This window comes from Sprattus sprattus (genome assembly GCF_963457725.1).
Source record: "Sprattus sprattus genome assembly, chromosome: 17".
Lineage (NCBI taxonomy): Eukaryota > Metazoa > Chordata > Actinopteri > Clupeiformes > Clupeidae > Sprattus > Sprattus sprattus.
This window is the reverse complement of record NC_137915.1, coordinates 27,882,900-27,902,899: the sequence shown is the minus strand read 5'-3', so window position 1 is coordinate 27,902,899 and position 20,000 is coordinate 27,882,900. Positions and strand designations below refer to the sequence as shown.

Sequence of the window (20,000 nt, the reverse complement as noted above, 5' to 3'; positions counted from 1 at the left end):
TGGCAAATGGATATGAATTGGAAGACGGAGAAAGAAGCCTGGCTGAAGCGAGTGATGGCAGGAACAAGGGGACATGTCAGGCAGACTGACCTTATCGGCTGTTCAGTGCCACTGTGCTTTTTTTCTCTCAAGAAAATTGAAGGAAAAAGGTGACGCTCCGGAAATGTTAGATAGAGGCAGTGTACATGAGATGGAACTATGCGTCTTCATCTGGGCAGGCATTAATGGCCATCAAGTCAGTCTCACTTACAACTAGGACATTACAAGCAGTCTCCATGCAATTTGGAGACATATGAGACATCCATGAGCATTTGGTAATGGAGACATCTGAGACATTTATGTGCATTTGTTAATGGAAACCAGATTGTTAGTTTGAGATACAAACCCTTATCGGTCACTTAGCTCAAATACCTCACCTACATGCCTTTCAAGCCACATTTTGAACCCTAACAAATACTAAAAAAACAGCATTAGGAGATCTAGTAGTTTGGATAGGTGTCTGGTAAGCAAAAATAAGTAATTAGTGATCTTTTTTCAGCTATAGAAATAGCATATTATTCTACTGTAGATTATGATAAGGGCAAATTCACATGGTGTTGCTGAAAAGAACGAATCCCCATCAATACACTTCCAAAGTCACCAACTAGTTATATTTACGTGTATGAAATCAGTCAGTGGAAAAATCATAGTTTGTGTTGCTATATCTTATCAAGCGGGATGGCCAAGAGCACAGACTATACCAGCACGAGGTCATTTGAGAACAGACATGTTCTATGGACAGCCTAGCACCAATGAATAGGTCTATTGGTAAAATGCTGTTTCCAGACAAATGTAGGCCTTGAAACAGTCTTTATGTGATGCCTGGCTCAAATAGAGGAGCTAATTACCAGAATTAAACTCCCTTACATTGCAAAGATCTCCTCACTAATGGCCCACAATCAGGTAATTAGGAGAAAGCATTTCTTCTAGCCTTGCAGTTATTAATCACTGATGTCTCTGGGTTTCCCCCTTCTGTCCATCAAGAGGGTAATGCACACGGACTAAATGACCTCTCTTGAATGTCTTGATCACAAAACATCTATTAAACAACCAATCACATTTTTTTTTTAAAACCTGACAATCCGAGAACATTTTTAACATGGATAATTGAACCTTAACATAACAACAGTTCGACGCAGTGAGATGGAAGTTGAAAGAGCTGATGAAAGAACTTTCAAACTCACATGAAGCTGACCATTTTTGTACGTTTTTGTAAACTGAGCCATTGGCAAAGAATCTGTCGTGGAAGAGAGCTGGGGTTATAGGTGAGGCTTCACTATTAAATAAGGCGTTTCTCAGTGCACGGCTCAGTGGCACGGTCAACATTATCATCTATCTCTGTGAAAAAAAGATCCACCCTGAGCTCTTGAAAATGTTTTCCCCTTTTTCCTGCTATCCTACAATCCTTCTGCACTTGTAGCCTTTTCTCTGGGATTTGTCAGGACAGATTGGATAGAAATGGGCCAACTTTCCAGAAAGGCTCTACTGTCTCCAGCATGGTCTTTCGCTCACCCCTCCTCTCCTATCTTACATCCCTCTCTCTCTCTCTCTCTCTCTCTCTCTCTCTCTCTCTCTCTCTCTCTCTCTCTCTCTCTCTCTCTCTCTCTCTCTCTCTCTGATGGGTGCTATTATGACAGTGCTGGCATTCAGGCATTTAACATCTGCTTGATCAGGCAGCACAATGGCTCACTGCGCTGCAGAGACAAGCCTGCACACACGCAAAACATTTAGCCATGTTCCTCGCCTCCAGTGATAGACCAGGCGGCCTGATGTGGGCTTGCCTCACTTAAACAGTGTTACTGCACGCGACTGAAAGAGCAGGCAGCCTGATGTGGGCTTGTCTCATTTAAGCAGTCTTACTGCACGCCAGTTTGGCCTTGCTTATCAGAGAGTGCACAGAGCTGGGGTCCTCTCTTCATGGTGCGCTGGGCTTCAGGCAGTGAGGGAGGAGGTGGGGGACGCCTTCAGAGGAGAAATCGATTGCCTTTTGTACAGTGTTTAATTCCATAAAGAATTTGAAAGATTCACATGCATTAATGTACAAATCAAGCCCAGACACAGAGGTACACAGGAACAGACACACACACACATGCGCACACACACAAGAACACACATGTACACACACGCACACACAAACAAACACACACACAAACACACACACACACACACACACACACACACACACACACACACACACACACACACACACACACACACACAGCCACACATTTTAAACAATAAAGCACGAAGCCACCGATATAGCACACTACATCTCAGACTTGGCAGCAGGGTTAACAGTTCCTTTTTGCCCGCAGTTGTCTTTTCAATTAAATGTGATGTGTAGCAAACCCTGGTTCCCCTGGCCCCTTTGAATACTCCACACAGCTGTGAGGCACTGCGTCGTGTTGTGGGGAGTTAATTGTGTCTTTACAACTCCTGTCTCATACTGCGCAAAGCCAACACAAGTGAATCCAGACTTTGCTGACATAGATGGCTGTATTTTTCTGCATTTGTGTGTGTGTGTGTGTGTGTGTGTGTGTGTGTGTGTGTGTGTGTGTGTGTGTGTGTGTGTGTGTGTGTGTGTGTGTGTGCTTGTATGTGTGTGTGTGTATGTATGTATATAACTGTATGCGTGTTTATTCCATTTGAAGTGTGATTATAACTCCTGGGAGGTGGAAAAGCAAGGAAGAGACAGGAACAGAGAGAGAAAGCAGAGACAGAGAGAGAGAGAGAGAGAGAGAGAGAGAGAGAGAGAGAGAGAGAGAGAGAGAGAGAGAGAGAGAGCGAGAGAGAGAGTGAGAGAGAGAGAAGGAGAGAGAGAGAGAGAGAGAGAGAGAGAGAGAGAGAGAGAGAGAGAGAGAGAGAGAGAGAGAAATAATGACAAAGGAGGAGTGAGAAAAAAATGCTTGCAGGCAGTAGCTTCATTTCATCTTACTGCATACATTATTGTGTCACCTCTGTGAGGGCTGACACTTGACCCTGAACCTGTGTGTGTGTGTGTGTGTGTGTGTGTGTGTGTGTGTGTGCATATTAACGCAGTTCCAAATACTCGATTCTCTGATGGACGTTTCCAACTACCTCTCTCACCGTGAAATGCTGGGATGCAGCTGCGATGCAGAACAAATAGGATTTGGCCCCGTTGGACGTGAGATTGGGGAGGAAGGCTGGATGGACAGCCCTTGACAATGAGAGATAGACTCTTTGAAGTCCTAACTGCATTAGTTACACTGTGCTAGCCACGGCGGAGGGAGAGGGAAGGAGAGCAGAGGTGCCCTGAGATACCATCTTCTATTAACATTCAGTCAAATGGAGAATGAGTGTGAGAACATGCTTTGTAGATCAGAAAAAATCCCACTAGCGTAAATCCACTATAAAGCAAAAACACAGTAAACATACAAAGCCAAAAAAAAAAAACAATATTGTTGTTGCAGTAAGACAGTCTGGTATCAATCCCAAGTCTCATTTTATTTTAAGGGGATTTACCTTTCCTGAGCTGCACGTCGAGTCTGCGTCCAATCTTTTTGTTGTAGCCGGTGGAGGGAGTGGTGCTGACAGGTCTTGGGATCTGGCTGGGGCTGAGGGCTGCTGTCTTTGTTGGAGTATGCAGCACGGGGCTGGGGGGGTACCGGCGGGTAGACATCTGCCCTCTCCGGATGGCCCAGACTGGGCTGTGGGGTCACAGTGGGGTGGGGGCCGCTCCTTGACATCCGTTGTGGGGTGAATTCAATGCCCACCCCACCGCCGCTTCCCACTACTACATTGCTGCGGTCTCCAGGGTTCTGTGAAGTGTCGGGGCTAAAGTGGCCTGGGTCGGGGCCCAACTCACCCTGGGACAGCTGCTCATACTGGACCTTCTTTGAGGCAGGCACCACGTGGAACAGGATCATAGGAGAGCGCATGGCTTGGCGGAACATGTTCTGTGCTCTGCAGAGAAAGAAAAGAGCCAAGTGTGTGTGCGCACAGAGGGAGAGGGAGAGTCATTGAGAAATGGCATTAGGCAAGAAGATAAAGCACATTGTGCTCCATGACATCTCTCTTTAATGTTGCAGTCAGTGGCGGCTGCTGCTTTTATGAAAAGTCAGGAATATGAAGAGGTCAGGAGTATGGCGCAGCTAGTCAGCTGTTAATTGCTGTCCAGCAGCTGGAAACAAGGCTAATTCACATATTACATTATCTACCATTTCCATAATCGCTGAGCCTCGGGGAGGAAGCAGAAGTAAGCATTAGTACCATAGAATGGTAATTTAAGTCCACTGTGGGAGCCATTTAAGCCATGCGTTAGGAACAGAATATCAATAATCAAGTATGATCCCTTGTTTGCCTACAAGATACGTTGGTCCATGCACACCACGCAGATGCTATATTGAATATTCTAGAAGGGGAGAAGACTCAGAATGTGTCATACAATCTATGTTCAACATTATCTCCAAGTTGGTATTTTGACAAGAATGTTTTAATCATTTGGATATTTTTGAATAGTGGCCCTCAGATCTCGTGGCACAGTATTTGAATGTTCTTCTAATAGTGAGACCTTGGGCGGGGTATTGTTTGAACACCATTCCTCCTTTTCTGACACCTTTCAGAAAACAAGACTGACATAGTAAGCTCAGACGCACATATCATTCTAACCACCTTCTTTAGGTACGGGCAGTCAAGGTGAGCGGACCTCAAGCTAAACAGAACAGACGTACTTTTGAGTCTGCTAGTCACAGGCTTTATTTAAACTTCAGCTTAGCCACTTAGCATATAGATAGCCTGGCCCATGTAGTCCCATGTTGAAGTCTGGGAGGATGATTTCTGCTGGGAGGGGAAACCCTGATATAAACAATCCTGCCCACGATGCCCTCTCGCCTCCCCATTATCGCGTGTGTGATACCTGCGCAGAACCCATCCAAATGAGTTATTGACAAGTGCTAGGCCACTTCCTCTGAAATAAACACTACTTGGCTTTGCTGCATCTTCACGTCCTCGTGTGAGTGCACAGGCCAACACCGCTGGGAGTGCTCCTCATTCTTATGCTAATTTCTGCCACCCCACACAAGAAAATAAAGAGAAATGAAGTAAACAGCCGACTAGATGCTAACGAGCTGAGTTGTGCCACTCGGCTAATCACACAGAACCCGCTCCTGATTGCATAATAAATGACTCCATCAATGCATCATTACATTTAGCTAGATTAACCAGCTCTAAATATTTATCCATGCAAAACAATCCAATAAGATTAGACTATCACTTTGAATTATCTTGGCATGGTGCACAATCAGGGGGGAATATGGGGGGGGGGGGGGTCAGAAAAAAATAGGGAGACAGACTCATTCTTCATCTTTCTTATTTTAAAGATCTGAACCACATCTCACTTCCACATACACAGGACAAGGCTGCTCTAAACTTTTGCCCCCCTGCGTATTTCACACCCAAACAAGACAGCCATCATGAGAATTTGTGCTTTTGTTCTTTAACAACAAACAAATATCATGAAACCAAAATAGTCCCATGGGCCTAATGGAACAATGATCTTACAATTAGTAACATTATTTTATTTTGAACTTATTGTATGCAACACCAACTGACAAAAAAAATGACCTTTGATAATAAAATGTGTGGTGAAAAAAATATATTGCCCTGACCTCCGTGAAGATATTAAATAAATGAGACTGAAGCCATCACCATTACCATCCCTTCTCTCCATAACCATCCCTTCTCTCCATAACCATCCCTTCTCTCCATAACCATCCCTTCTCTCCACTACCAGCCCTTCTCTCCACTACCATCCCTTCTCTCCACTACCATCCCTTCTCTCCACTACCATCCCTTCTCTCCATTACCAGCCCTTCTCTCCACTACCATCCCTTCCAACGGTGTGCCCAGCAGCAAACACACACACGTCTAGTGGGCACCCCAGCACACACTCACCTACGCATCGCTAATCTACAGCTGAGCCCTCTGCCCCTTCTAATCATGTGTGCCATTTGTGTTACGCACTCCAAAAAGTAAACCTGTTAGGGATATGCTAAGGATGTTGGAACAAACAAAATGGTAATACAAAAGTGGCTTTCATCATATGTGCAAGCACAGTACTTGTAAACAAGCACCTACTGCATTTCCTTATAACTTATCTCTACTTACGGAATTGAAGGGCAGCAATAAATCTGTGAGGCAGGAAGAGGGAACTACGTGTTTGTGTCTGTCTCTCTCTCTCTCTCTCTCTCTCTCTCTCTCTCTCTCTCTCTCTCTCTCTTTCTCTCTTTGTGTGTGTGGCTTGCCTTGTGAACATATTATGATCCAATATTTTGAAATGAAACTGCATTTTAGTGTGTTGAAATGATCCTATAACAAGTAGATTACAAACAATATGACCACCTGAGATATAGTATTATATATATATATATATTATAATACCTGAGGTATTATAGCCATTTGCTTTAGCTTCTCTATGCAGGATATGAAAAGCAGTTGATAGAAGAGACATTTTCTGGTTTTCTGACACAAAGCAAACAGGGGGTGAGGAAAACAGTTGGTGAGACATACAAAAATGAAAGTGGAATAAAGATTGAAGTAAGAGAGGACAAAGGTGACGGGGGAGGGGGGAGATTGACAAGCGTGGAGCTCAAATTAGATTGGAGGCACACAAAGGCATGAACTGGAAAGAAAGAGAGTGCAGAGAGATGGAGGATTTCTTTAGGAACAAGAGAGCAGAGAACACCCTGTCCTGGTGGGAAGAAGACATGGGTCTTACTGTTCGAATCGGATGTTGCGCAGATCCCCGTGATTAATCCGCACGATGCAGTCATTCTCATGGAACAGGCCCTCCTGCTCTGCCTTGCCTCCCCTCTCCAGACGCTTGACGAGCAGGCCCAGAGTCCTAGACGAGCCAGAGCACAGCGTTACACACACTCACAGCACAGAGTAACACACACTCACAGCACAGCGTTACACACACTCACAGCACAGCGTTACACACACTCACAGCACAGAGTTACACACACTCACAGCACAGAGTAACACACACTCACAGCACAGAGTTACACACACTCACAGCACAGAGTAACACACACTCACAGCACAGCATTACACACACTCAGAGCACAGCGTTACACACACTCACAGCACAGAGTTACACTCACTCACAGCACAGCGTTACACTCACTCACAGCACAGAGTAACACACACTCACAGCACAGAGTTACACTCACTCACACACAGCATTACACACACTCAGAGCACAGCGTTACACACGTTATGTGTGCGTTATGTGCGTTATGTGTAAGGCCTGGCTGAGGGCAATCAATGAAGACTGACAGTGTAGACACTCAAAGAAAGTTTGACATCCTGCATTAGTCTTAGAGAAAACAAAGTGATCAAAGCATTTAAGTGTATTAGTAAGATCCAAGCAGAAAGTAAAGTGATTGGAGGTGAGGTTAAGGAGAAGGGTTTGGGCAGGGCACGGAGCAGTGAGAAGATTTCCATATTCTTTGATGCGATTTACAATCCTCAGAGATGGGAGGGAAGCTTGTGTCACGTCAGGACTCAGGAATCCAACTTGAGATAAGTTCTGAAACTTGGGATGGGGCCGACTTGTCGTTACTTCTTCACTTCACTTTTCCATCTCTGAAATGCTGTTGTGTAAGCCGCAGCGCAGCACAGCACAGCACACACGCGATGGAAGACACACACCCCGTAATCCCAACTCAGGGAAATGATCATCTTAAGGCATCAGGAAAGCACAGTTGCGGTTGGCAGGCTTAAAAAGTGAGCAAGTTGATGTGAGTTATAAATAACCAAATGCATGCGTGCACCCACACACACATACACATACACACACACACACACAAACATATACACACACACACACACACACACACACACACACACACACACACACACACAGACACAAATGCACACACAAACACATAGACACACACACACACAAACAAACACATACACACCTCAAAACACAGACTCAGACCCCCCCCCGTAAAACTCCCTCTAACCTTTCCTTTAAAATACCAAAGCAAAGAAACTCAGCAGAAATCTCAGTGGGCTTTGGAGCGCTACGCATTTAGATCTCATGTGTGGCAAAACCACATCTGACGAGAACCAAAAAAACTCAGAACAGCTTTTAAAGCAAATCAGGACACTCCCTCATCTCTCGCTATCTCTCCCTCTCCCCCTCTCTTCCTCTCTTCTTCCTCTGCACAGGTATTTCTGAGCTTGGAGTCTCTTAGAGAGAAATGAGAGAGATAACGAGAGGGAGAAGGAGAAAGAGAGAGAGAAAGAGAGAGAGAGAGAGAGAGAGAGAGAGAGAGAGAGAGAGAGAGAGAGAGGGAATGAGTGGGAGTTGGAGAGAAGCTGCAGATAAACTCTGTCGCGACAACACCCCACCCGCATAAACCCAAACCCATCCAGACAGCTTAAGAGCCGCAGCTGGAGACAGAAACAGAACTTAGTCTGCAAAGGTACAACCTCATCACAAACGGACCAGAGCTCTCATGGTGAAACAAGGGCATCCATTTCAGATAAAGATGGAGAGAGTAGCGAGCCATCCACTCTCAACAGGCATTTTGATGGAGCACAGGTGGTCTGCCTGGTGGCCACTGAAGCCACATAAATCTTTCTGTGTGTGTGACATCCCCTGACATTCCTGCTCTAGGACAAACATCACACTCTGAGCTGAGACGGTAAAGCTGTACGCTGCTCCACTCTGCCACAGAACCCCCCACCACCCCCCCAGGTCCCGCAGCTGGTGGTAAAATTGTGTTGTGTGCCTGAGATAAAACTTTAGCCTCTTTATATTCATGGTGGTGATTGGCTGAGTGCGTAGATCCACAGCAGCCTCTTTGCAGCAGTCTCCCAGAGTCTGGAGTAATCGGCCTGAAGACACTCCACGAAGGGGACCACCTGTTCCCATCAGCGCTTGTAATTGAATGATAATGCAATCAGGATCCCTTTATGCACTGCAATTAACAGCCACGGCTTGTTTACAGTTCGTAGCGGTCATGGGATGGGATCACATCATTTGGGGTAATGCATCTAGGAGTGTTTATTTATTTATTTGTTTATTTAATTATGTTGAGTGTTTGTGCATGTGTTTGCATATGCATATATTTGCATGCCCTGTCCTTCCTGATAGGAAATGCAGATGTGATAGATTCAGAGAGAGATATTAGTTCTGTGATAAAGACTGAAATAAATCCTTCATGGCTAAATTCTTAATGGACTTTCTTGGCCTTTGAACCGTGGTATGAGGACAGTTGGCATTGAAAATGAAACTGATCAAAACAAATAAGCCAAAGTTGATAGTTAATACCTGGCTGGGCTGTATTGATTGATTGATTGATTATTCAGGGCAGTTTTGTTTTAAATCACTACCTTATGTTTTGTTTTAAATCACTACCTTGGGGAAAATGTCATTTTAAATCATCAATAATTCAAATATTTTCATAGTTTATAGAGGCTCCACAAGGTCTTTTATGCTAGGGACTTCAAATGGGATTAAAAGTTGTATTCCAAATGTTATAAATATGGTTTGTGTATTGGCATGCTCACTCGTTCACACTCGTTCTTGCATGCCTTCTCTGTTTGACCTTGGTCTGTGTGTGTGTGTGTGTGTGTGTGTGTGTGTGTGTGTGTGTGTGTGTGTTTGTCCTTACACTAGCAAACGACCACTCTTATAAATGTGCTTTTACTCTAATTGAGTGTGGATTTGGCTGTCCTCCGTTCCAGCCTTTCTTCCTGACTTCTAAAGCATGATGTATTCTGTGTTGTGTCCTCCTTGTTACCTTTGAGCACTGTGTCCTGAGGAAGCCACACATTTGTAAAGTGTGCCTATCATGATGAACACTAGATTTCACCATCACAGCCCTCCAAAGGACATTCAACACATTCCGACTATTGACCTTGACAATGTGAGACAGTTTCATCTTTCTTCGTGCCACTGTCCTTGTAAGCGTGTGAGTGGGCAGATACGACTATTGTTGGCCCTGTGTTTGTTTTTCAGTGAAATGACCGAGGTAACTAGCGCGGGGATAAATCTGCCCATTTGTGTTACTGCCTTTTGTCGATAAGTCCTTGAGGCTGTGTAAAAATGCAGCTGAAATCAAAAAGTGACTCATGCAGTCGAAACTCAACAGCTTGAACAAGCCAAACACAATGGACAGCAGAAGAAAAAGAGAGCCAGTGACAATCCAAGCACAGAACATTGAGGAAAGCACATGTTTTCACTAACACACAAGCACAACGGGCAAGCCAAGGACGCACGCACCACACGCCAGAGAGGAGGCACAGCACAGCAGAGAGCACACTGAGGCTATGTGCTGAGGGCTAGGGTTGGAGCTCCAGCAGGGTTTGGTTTTGATTTACCTTCGGTCTCTGGCACTGAAGGGCACTACGTGGATTCCCAAGGGGCCTCCGGCGTTAGACACCTCGACCAGCTCTAGCATGGCACTGTGAGACAATGGTGGATGAAGGGGAGGTGGAAGAATGAGACAAACATAAAGGGGATGCACAAACTGGCACACTTATCCAGACAATGACAAACAAGGCTGGGGACACAGGCCTAAAAACAGAGAAAAGGCAACTGCAATCAGAACCTGGCATGGCCACGGCAGTGTCCCCTGCCATTATAATTTAAGCAGCCATTAGAAAGCCTGGGTCGATGAGAGACCCAAATAGACACTTCAATTAAGTGATTAGGATCTGATTCAAGGCCGCAGTGGCGTAGTGCTCTTTTCCCCCTTTTCCTTTTGGTGGGGTGAAAACACCTGCCTGGTCATAGCACTGGAGGCATGCGTGAGATTGGGGGTACAATGGGGGAGATACACATTGATGTAACCATGGCTACAGCAGTGTTTTAACAGTCATGTGATTCTGATTGGTGTTAGGGTGGAGCATGACCATGAGACAGACAAGGGACACTGATGGGTCAGGCAGTAGAGGAAGTGTGCATGGTTCACACACACAGACCTCTTAGATACTAAAACCCAACTTGCTCTCAATGGCTTGAGATGCGTGTAGAATATAATATAAAGCACATTAAGAACATTGAATGGAAATGTGCTTTATGGGTGTAGATTATAAAACATTCATCATTTAATATTATCATTCAAGGGACAGGGTATTAGTGCATCATCATCATTAGTACTTCCTGTGATTGGCCATGGGCATGGTGAGACCATAGAACTATGGAGACTTAAGAACTTCCTGTGAGCAGCCATGGGCATGGTGAGACCATAGAACTATGGAGACTTAAGTACTTCCTGTGAGTAGCAATGGACATGGTGAGACCATAGAACCATAGATATCATATATAAAGGCTAGATGTCTTACGGCGGAGTCTAGAGCGTCCTCACAGGTTGGTCATCTTGCTTCAGGGAAGCTTTCTGAGAGGATCAGTGGTACCTGAGGACAGGTCAGTGATCCGCACAAAGACTAATATTCTTATCTCGCTGAAATCTTGACGGATTTAAAATTGGTTTGGTTTCTTACAAACATTATAAACATGGTTATAATTCTGGAAACTTTTGGAAATGTTTTAGAAAATAACATAAATATGCAGTGTCAGAACTACATCTCTCATGTTTATAACAAACCAAACCGTTTAAAAATCGGTTGAAAATTGAGCAAGTTATGATTATTTAAAAAGTATATACCACTACCAACCCAATGGGCCTCGTTCTCGATCATTTTCTGTAATTCTTCAGAAATGTTTCTTACACGACTTCGTAAAAACAACGTAAGGGAAACGCTTCCGCTGCATTCCTGCACGCTTGAAAATGCGTTCATAAGCAGCCGAAGTCTTCTCAGCTGTGTTCCTTCCGATTAGTTTCTTAAATTGATGCGCGTTCTCGTGGAAGTGGATTTGCATACATAAACGCCCCGCCAGCTCCTTATTAGGGCACGCAATCGTAGAAACGTGTGTTGTCGGAATCTCCCGAATCTGCACGAAAGCACCTCGTAAGGCAAGTCATGCGGAAAGCGAGCAATTACGCAGATTGAACTTAACCGGTGCAGCCATGGAGGTAGCCTACTGCAGGATATACAGCCGCGGAAAAAATTAAGAGACCACTTTAAAAAAATTATCAGTTTTTCTTTTTTAACTATTTATTGGTATGTGTTTGAGTAAAATGAACACTTTGGTTTCATTCTATAAACTACTGACAACATTTCTACTGAATTTCAAATAAAAATACTGTCATTTAGAGCATTATTTGCAGAAAAATGACAATTGGTCAAAATAGCAAAAAAGATGCTGTGTTTCCAGATATTGATTTCGGATCTCTTCCTAAGTTAAAGCATTAGTATTGTGTAGTTTAAGAATCTATATGAACTTGTTTTCTTTGCATTATTCGAGATCTGAAAACATTCCATTTATTTTGCTATTTTGACCAATTGTCATTTTTCTGCAAATAAATGCTCTAAATGACAATATTTTTATTTGAAATTTGGTAGAAATGTTGTCAGTAATTTATAGAATAAAACTAAGATGTTAACTTTACTTTCACTCATACCAATAAATAGTAAAACCAGAGAAACCGATAATTTTGAAGTGGTCTGTATATGTGTCCATTCTATTCCACTATGGCTATTTAAATGCGATTGGTTTTAGTGTTTATTTATTTATTCACTTACATTTGCAGTGTTCGTGTACATTTACATTCACATTCAGTTATTTGAGAAATCGCATTTGAGAAGATTCCGGCAGAGTTACGATTGCTATTTCGCGTTCTGAAAGTCTTCTGAAGTTCCGAAGAAATCCCAGATGAGAAAACTATGGAGAATGGCAAATGTTTTCCTAAATCCACCGAAGTGGAGTTCAGAAGAAAGTCCTTCTGAAAGTCTTCTCAACTGCTGTCGAGAATGAGGCCCAATGTTATGGGTGAGCAAGCTGCCCTGCTGCATGATGGCCGCCATGTGCGGACATTCGTCTCCGTCGGCCAGGAATGCGGGCGAGATATCTAGCCTTTATATATGATATCTATGCATAGAACTATGGAGACTTAAGTACTTCCTGTGAGCAGCCATAAGCATGTTGTGACCATAGAACTATGGAGACTTAAGGCAAACGTGAGATGGATGTGAGCTGTGACACTAATGAGTAAAGAGTTTAGACAGCACTCTGATCATCCCATTTTTCTTATTACAGGTTTACTAGCTAGGGTTGAATGTGTGCGAGTGTGTGAGTGTGTGTGCACTCACTCTAACGAGACAGGAGTGTGTTCCACACAGGAGTCTGCTCGTCCAACAGGCTCAATTCTTCCATTCCTCTCCTCCTCTCTTCTCTCCTCCTCCTCCTCCTCCTCTTCCTGGTGAACAAACATAGGGGAGAATAAAACAAGTGCATGGTGAGCAACACACTGCAACACACCTCCTACCCTGAGCTGTGGATGAGAGTCTGGGCCTGGGTCTGACTGCAGATGGGGGGGGGGGGGGATTGCAGTACAGCAATGCTTGCCAGGTCAGAGTTCAGTAGCTAGGACAGGGGTTTTCAACGGGGGTCCGCGGCGGTATTGCAGAGGGTTTATTTGCTTTGATATTTCAACACATTTCCAGATTACTCTTGAAAATGTCTGAAATAAGAAAAATATGTCTAAAATAATATAAAGGTGATTCACGCTGACAGAATGTAGCCTTGCACCTATCCAGTCTATGGTAGCCTGTGCTTTGCGGATGTTAATGCATTGCGTTCGTAACGTCACGCCATACCGGATTATCTGCAGTTAAGCATAGCCTACGAGTACTTTTGAAGTTTAGTCGAAAAAGTAAAACTTTTGGTGAACGAGGTTGAAGTTATCTACTGTCCTTAGCTAACATTTCCTTCTACAGTGGAGTTAGCTGGTCAGAAGCACCAATGGATCGGTGGTTAGTGAGGAGAGAGGCTGCCACGACAAAGGTACACCTTCACAGGATACAGGGAAACAAAGTCAACAAAGAAAAAGAAAAAACAATGAGGAATACATCAAATACGGATTTACAGTGATGATAGCCAGAGCAGGAGAGGAGGTACCACTGTGTTTCGTGTGTTCAACATTACTGTCAACTGAAGCTATGAAGCCGTCAAAACTATTGCGGCATATGGAGACGCATTAAGTTTTCTTGCCAGACCGAATTTCCAGAGCTTGCTGCAAAAGCAATGAGGTGCAGTACCTGTGTGAGAGCATTTTTTTTTTTACGTACTTGAAGAATAAGTACAGGGCAAGAGAATGATATGAGACTGTCGCTGTCTTCCATTTCGCCACGAATAGACAGGCTGTGTGGACTTCACCATGCCCAGATATTACACTGACAGGTCTCCCCTGTCCCCACACATGCACGAACGAACGAACGCACACACGCACGCGCAGGCACATCAGTGGGCCGCGGATTACTTTCTAGTCAGAATGGTGGTCCCTGGGACAAAACCAGTTGATAATTGAGGGCATGTGCATTGTTGCAAATAATATTCATCATTCGTTTAACAACTCTCATTAGTATGTGTGTCTGTATATGCAGTGTGTATCTGTAGTCCCATGACGCTAAATCTGAGCTCCAACCAAAATCCTCTTCCAAGGCCAGGAAGGTGTCTAGACAGTGGCTAGAAGTCTGAAACGGTTTGTTAGCCACTGAGATTAATATGCAGCCTTTTCTCACCTTTTACCTTTTCCCATTTCTACTCAAATGTCAAGCACATCTAAATAAGCTCCCTGCACCTTTCTATGGAGATGCATTCTGTGAGAGTGTGTGTGTGTGTGTGTGTGTGTCTGTGTGTGTGTGAGGGGCACGGGAGGCTATGCATCTTTTTCCATCTTGAGAAGAGGTGAGACTGAGTTATGAAAGTAAATTAAAAAAATCTCAGTAGCTGTGTGTTTGTGTGTGTGTGTGTGTGTGTGTGTGTGTGTGTGTGTGTGTGTGTGTGTGTGTGTGTGTGTGTGAGAGAGAGAGAGAAAGAGAGGATATAGAAAATGCTGGTCCGTCTGTTTGAAGTCCACATCATGCAACAGTGAGCCTCTCATATATTTACTTCCTCGTGTTTAAAGTCAGTGGGATATACTGTGGGCTTAAGCACATTGTGCTGCGTCAAAATATGAGTGTATGTGAACAATGTCAGGGAAGAGAGCTAAAAGAGGATTTAGTGGAACCAAATAAAGCAGAATGACAAAGGGACAAAGATATTCAATGAAAGGCAGGATTGTTGTTTTTGTTTGTTTGTTTGTTTGTTTTTAAAGACACATTAGTGCCATTTATGCACTATTTATGTAATCCAGAAAGTGATGAATGAAGGGGGGAAAAACACTACCAGGAATAAAAGTCCAGGATGATTCACATTTATCATTACTGACACTGACAAGTAATTAACTCCAAAGCACGATGCTAACGGCAACTGCAGTCCAGGAGCCTGCTTGTTTTTGTCTGAATGACAATTCAGTGTAACATGAATGCCACGGCGCTCCTGAGTATCTTTATACTGCACAGAGCACAGCTGTCTTCGCCAGCTCATGGAGAAAGACACTATATTTGATTTGAGAGATTAGAAACTGAGAGAGAGAAGGAGAGGGAGAGAGAGGGATGCTCTTTAAAGTCCCACTGCAGCTACTCAGAAGGAGGTACAATGGTAAGAGAGAGAAAAAAAAAAAAAAGAGAGAGAGAGAGAGAGAGAGAGATAGAGAGAGAGAGAGAGAGAGGGGACAATCACCATTCAGACATCATCAATGTCAGTCTTTTCTGCCTCTATCTCCAAGTCTGTCATACAGACTTCTCCCCTCCTCCCTCTCCCTGTCTGCCCTTCCTGCCACACTTCTTCCAGAGAGGAGCGTGATATTCCTTCCGAACCCGTTTGGGTCTGTCATCAGAGCATGACCTCTGGGTGTCACAGATGGCGGAGGTAGCTCCTCCCGACCGCCATGATGGACAGCATCGCTGGCCTGTAGTCTTCTGAGGACAGGGTACACCTTTCCTCAATGCACCTGTCTCATGATGAGTCCCATGTCCTTCAGCTGGTACATCTACGGCAGGGCGAGCCACCAGGGTCCAGCTAAGATGGCTGGGTCGAGGCCAGGAGCCTCCCCGGCGCTGCCAGGAATGGTCAGGTTATGAGCCTGGCCCTTGAGGTGGCCGGATACATTAGTTTATTGAGGTAGGCATTAAGAGTTGGCAGCGGTCTGAATGGAAGGCTTATAAAAGAGAGCAGTGAAGGCACTGCTTCTATGGGCAGAGGGGAAGAGGGATTATTGGGCTGGATATATAGAGAGAGGGCGAGCGCTCCATTTTAACAGCTGCTGGTTCACTGCCAGCCAACGGTCATAGTAAAACAGCTCCCTCTCTCTGGTGCCACGGCCAGGCTGGAGGGGGCTCTGTGCAAGTGTAATGAGATGGACTTCAAATGCATGACACACACACACACACACACACACACACACACACACACACACACACACACAGACACACACACAGACACAGACACAGACACACACACACACACGGGATTCAAAAGGTCAAAGGATACAAATATATACACATACATACACAAAAGAGGACACTGAAAACAGCAAATTAAAAGCATAGCTGAATATAAAGTACAGAGCACACGATAGAGATATGAAACAGCCATACGTACACATATTCAGACTCCCTTCAAAAACAGAGCTCAGACACCACCAGCCCAAAGGAGCATGATTGTCAGATCATAGCTAAGAGGACAGGGCTCCCCCCAAACCCCACGTGGGTGAAATCTCAGTCTGATAGGTCTTTGACTGGTTGTGTATAATCTCATTATTGGCAAGTAGACATCTGTTTCCAGATGGGACCACAGATATATAAGGTCGTAAGATGCCAAGGCTAAGACTGAGATGAAGACTTATCAGACACTTACATGCACTGAAAGACAGCAACACACCCACACACACACACACACACACACACACAAATAATAATACACACACACATACACACAATAATACCGCCTCATGCAATTTATCCTAAAAAGCCATACAATGGTGAGATGGCTTTAACAGAAACAATTTTTTTTCTGTCAATTTGAAGAACAGCAATCTTCAAATTGACAGAAATAGCTCCACTGGATGTGCACTGCATATTACTTGGCCTGACATTAAAGCACAGGGCTGACATTATGCCAGAGTATGAGGTCCGTTTCCAAAGAGGAAGTGGCTGATTCTGCCATGATACAAGAGCTGGCACGGTCACTCCCAGCCCTCAGCCCCATGAAGAGCCAGAGGAGGCCTGGGAAGGGGGTGCTGGGGCTCCACAAAGAGCCGTAATGGAGCTCCTGTCCCTCGCAGCAAACTGCCATTACCCCAATTAAGTCCTCTAAGTGACTAGCTGATCCAATTGAAACTGACTGGTGGCGTCTCTCCCTAAAAACCCCCTTCCCTCCCGGCCAGGTCATTTGAATCCACCATTAAAACTACCCTCTTAGAGCAGTTCATGTATCACAGCTCAGTCAGCTTTTCATTTTGGTCTTTGCCTTTTCCCCAAGACAGTTATTTGAATTTATGTTGGCAAACGGATGTTTGGAGACAGGGGGGGCAGCGCTCTCAGTCAAAGTCATTAGCAAAGGCCACGATTACCCAGCTAATGCAATTGAAGCTCTCAAGCCCAATCCAGCTTGATCACTTATGGAAAACAATGAGAGGAGCTAGGGTGCATAATCTGTTGTGTACAATTCACATTTCATATAGTAATGCAATATGAATTTATTTATATTAGAAATATTAACACATCATTTGTGGGTAAGCCCTTGAGCCATGTGCTATCACAGGCATCGTCCTGACTTATAAAGTCTATTCCTCACTCGTGATGCGAGACCACAGGAAAAGACACAATTGTGCAGCAAGAAATATAGCAAGGGTAAGTGTTGTGTATTTGCACTTTCATGACATACATTAAATAAACACAGTTAAGTAAAGCTAACGATGCCTTTTCTTTAGACGCGTTAAAAGCATGAACTCTGCTCTAGTTCAGTGTATCAATGCGCCGATCAGTACTACAACAATTGTATCATACACATGACATGACATTAGTTCCTATAACTTGAACTAAAAGTAGTTCTCCTAATAAATATTTGTGTGAACCTAACAGTGTGTCAGCTGAAACACACCACCTTGCATATGGACTAAAGGTGACAAAGGCCAACCCTCCACCATGACACTCAAACGATTTAAGAAAACTTCACTGTGGAAACCATAAGGCGTTCCCACTTTCCCTGGGCACAAGACAGGAAAAGAAGCCCCATTCTGTAATGAGCTTGCAACTCTTCCTTACTCACCTCAGACCAACACGCAGTTATTACAGACCTAACAATGCCCTTCGACCCACCAGGCCAACCTCCGACCTCACCAGGCCAACACTTCCCTTCCCTCCAAGACTTTATTTCATACTTAGTTTTTTAGTTCTACATGAAATTCAGGTTTTTTTTGTAAACCTGCTGTGTGTGTGTGCTGTAGCCCCTCACAGACTCACAGAATGAGATGACGCACATTAGCAGTATAGTATATAGGCATAGATATTTTCTGAAATATATATTTGTATGAATAAGATTTAGACTACATTTAAAACATCAACCTGAGACTTCAGCTTTCTTTTGTCCATTACTCTGCTGATGTGTGCTGCTAGTTCCCTCACCAATATGCACATTCAGAACACAAGTTGAGCTGTTTTGCCAAATGGTGCACAGCATTGTTTTACGCTGAAGTCTATTTTTCATGGGCAGAAGGTGCAATGCAATTTCCTGCTATTCATGCGTAGACTTGAGTGTCTCCATCCCACCTCTTCAAAAGAACAATCTAGAACAGGAGATTGCACTTTGGTTTTATTCCCTTACTCAGCAAAGTCATCAAACATTAAACTACGCTATTCTTTTGTTTTGTTTTTCAAGGCACAGCTGAAGCTATATTAAAGTTTCAGTATAATGATTAATAATATTAAATTCACACAGGTCCTCAATGCCATTAAGTAAATTAAATCAGGTATGTGCATGGGTTACATCTGTAGAAATTGAATAGAGTAAAGTGGAGAAATGTTGGCTGGCATCTGGGGCCCAGTCAGTCCTTTATCCCTCCTGGTCAATGGATTGCATCTGTGCAGAATACATCATCTGTCAGCTACAATTTCATACCAGGCAAGGCATATCTATCAATGACAAAGTACGGTTTGGTAGGGCTGCTGTATCGTTAAATTGCACTTTAATTAAATTAGGCCAGCTAATTATGAGGGTTTAAATCAATCATAGAGTCAATAACAAAATGTGGAGCATGCCTGGTCTAAAAAGGCTCGGTCCTCATCAATAACCACAGACAGCGCTAGAATGTTCTTTCATGGAAACCCAAGGGTTTAAAAGGGTTTGAATGATTGACAATTAGTTTCCCACAATCTTTCCTTTGTCTAAGGCCACTGCTACATGGTCCTTAAACAAGTGTGTGTGTGTGTGTGTGTGTGTGTGTGTGTGTGGGGGGGTGTTAGTGGATAACAGAATCTATATTGTTTGCAAGAGTACTATTTTTTCAACCAATGGGAGAGAGAACAGCTGAAAAAGAGAGGGAGAGAGGCGTTGTCCAACAGAGAAAGAGAACATCCTGATGACAAGAGCAAGGCCCAATTGCGATGGTACCCTGGGCACATTTGATTTTATTTTAGAATTTATACCTTGCCCTATAGCTCCAGTGAGTGTGCTGCTCTTGTAGTCTAGTGTAAGTCCTGAACAGAGCCACGTTGGGCCTCCATGCTGATTCTCACAGATAAATCTTCATTTGTAGGTAATGGAGGGGGAGGACCGTCATCTTCACGCCATATGGCACTATTAATCTATCTTTGTGTCAGGATGAAGGTCACTGATTATATTCATGATTACCAAAAGAAACAAAAGCATCAGTTCCTGCTGGAAATAATGATATATGATGCAAAACCAAACATGGATGCAGGTGATAAAACATTGATGCAAACATTTTTCTTCCTGTAAAATCAATGACAGAGGG

The 20,000-nt window shown here is 43.9% G+C and overlaps 1 protein-coding gene across 1 annotated transcript in view; it reads right to left on the bottom strand.

The window, feature by feature from the left end:
- The window catches only part of pard3aa (par-3 family cell polarity regulator alpha, a), a 349,907-nt gene that overhangs the window by 186,613 nt on the left and 143,294 nt on the right, over nucleotides 1-20,000 (bottom strand). The window contains exons 6-10 of the mRNA XM_080855535.1: nucleotides 13,234-13,340; nucleotides 10,399-10,482; nucleotides 6,776-6,901; nucleotides 3,774-3,963; nucleotides 3,523-3,628 (exon numbers count right to left, since the gene is read on the bottom strand). Coding sequence (XP_080711661.1) covers nucleotides 3,523-3,628; nucleotides 3,774-3,963; nucleotides 6,776-6,901; nucleotides 10,399-10,482; nucleotides 13,234-13,340 — 613 coding nt within the window. The remainder of the gene's footprint in view (nucleotides 1-3,522; nucleotides 3,629-3,773; nucleotides 3,964-6,775; nucleotides 6,902-10,398; nucleotides 10,483-13,233; nucleotides 13,341-20,000) is intronic.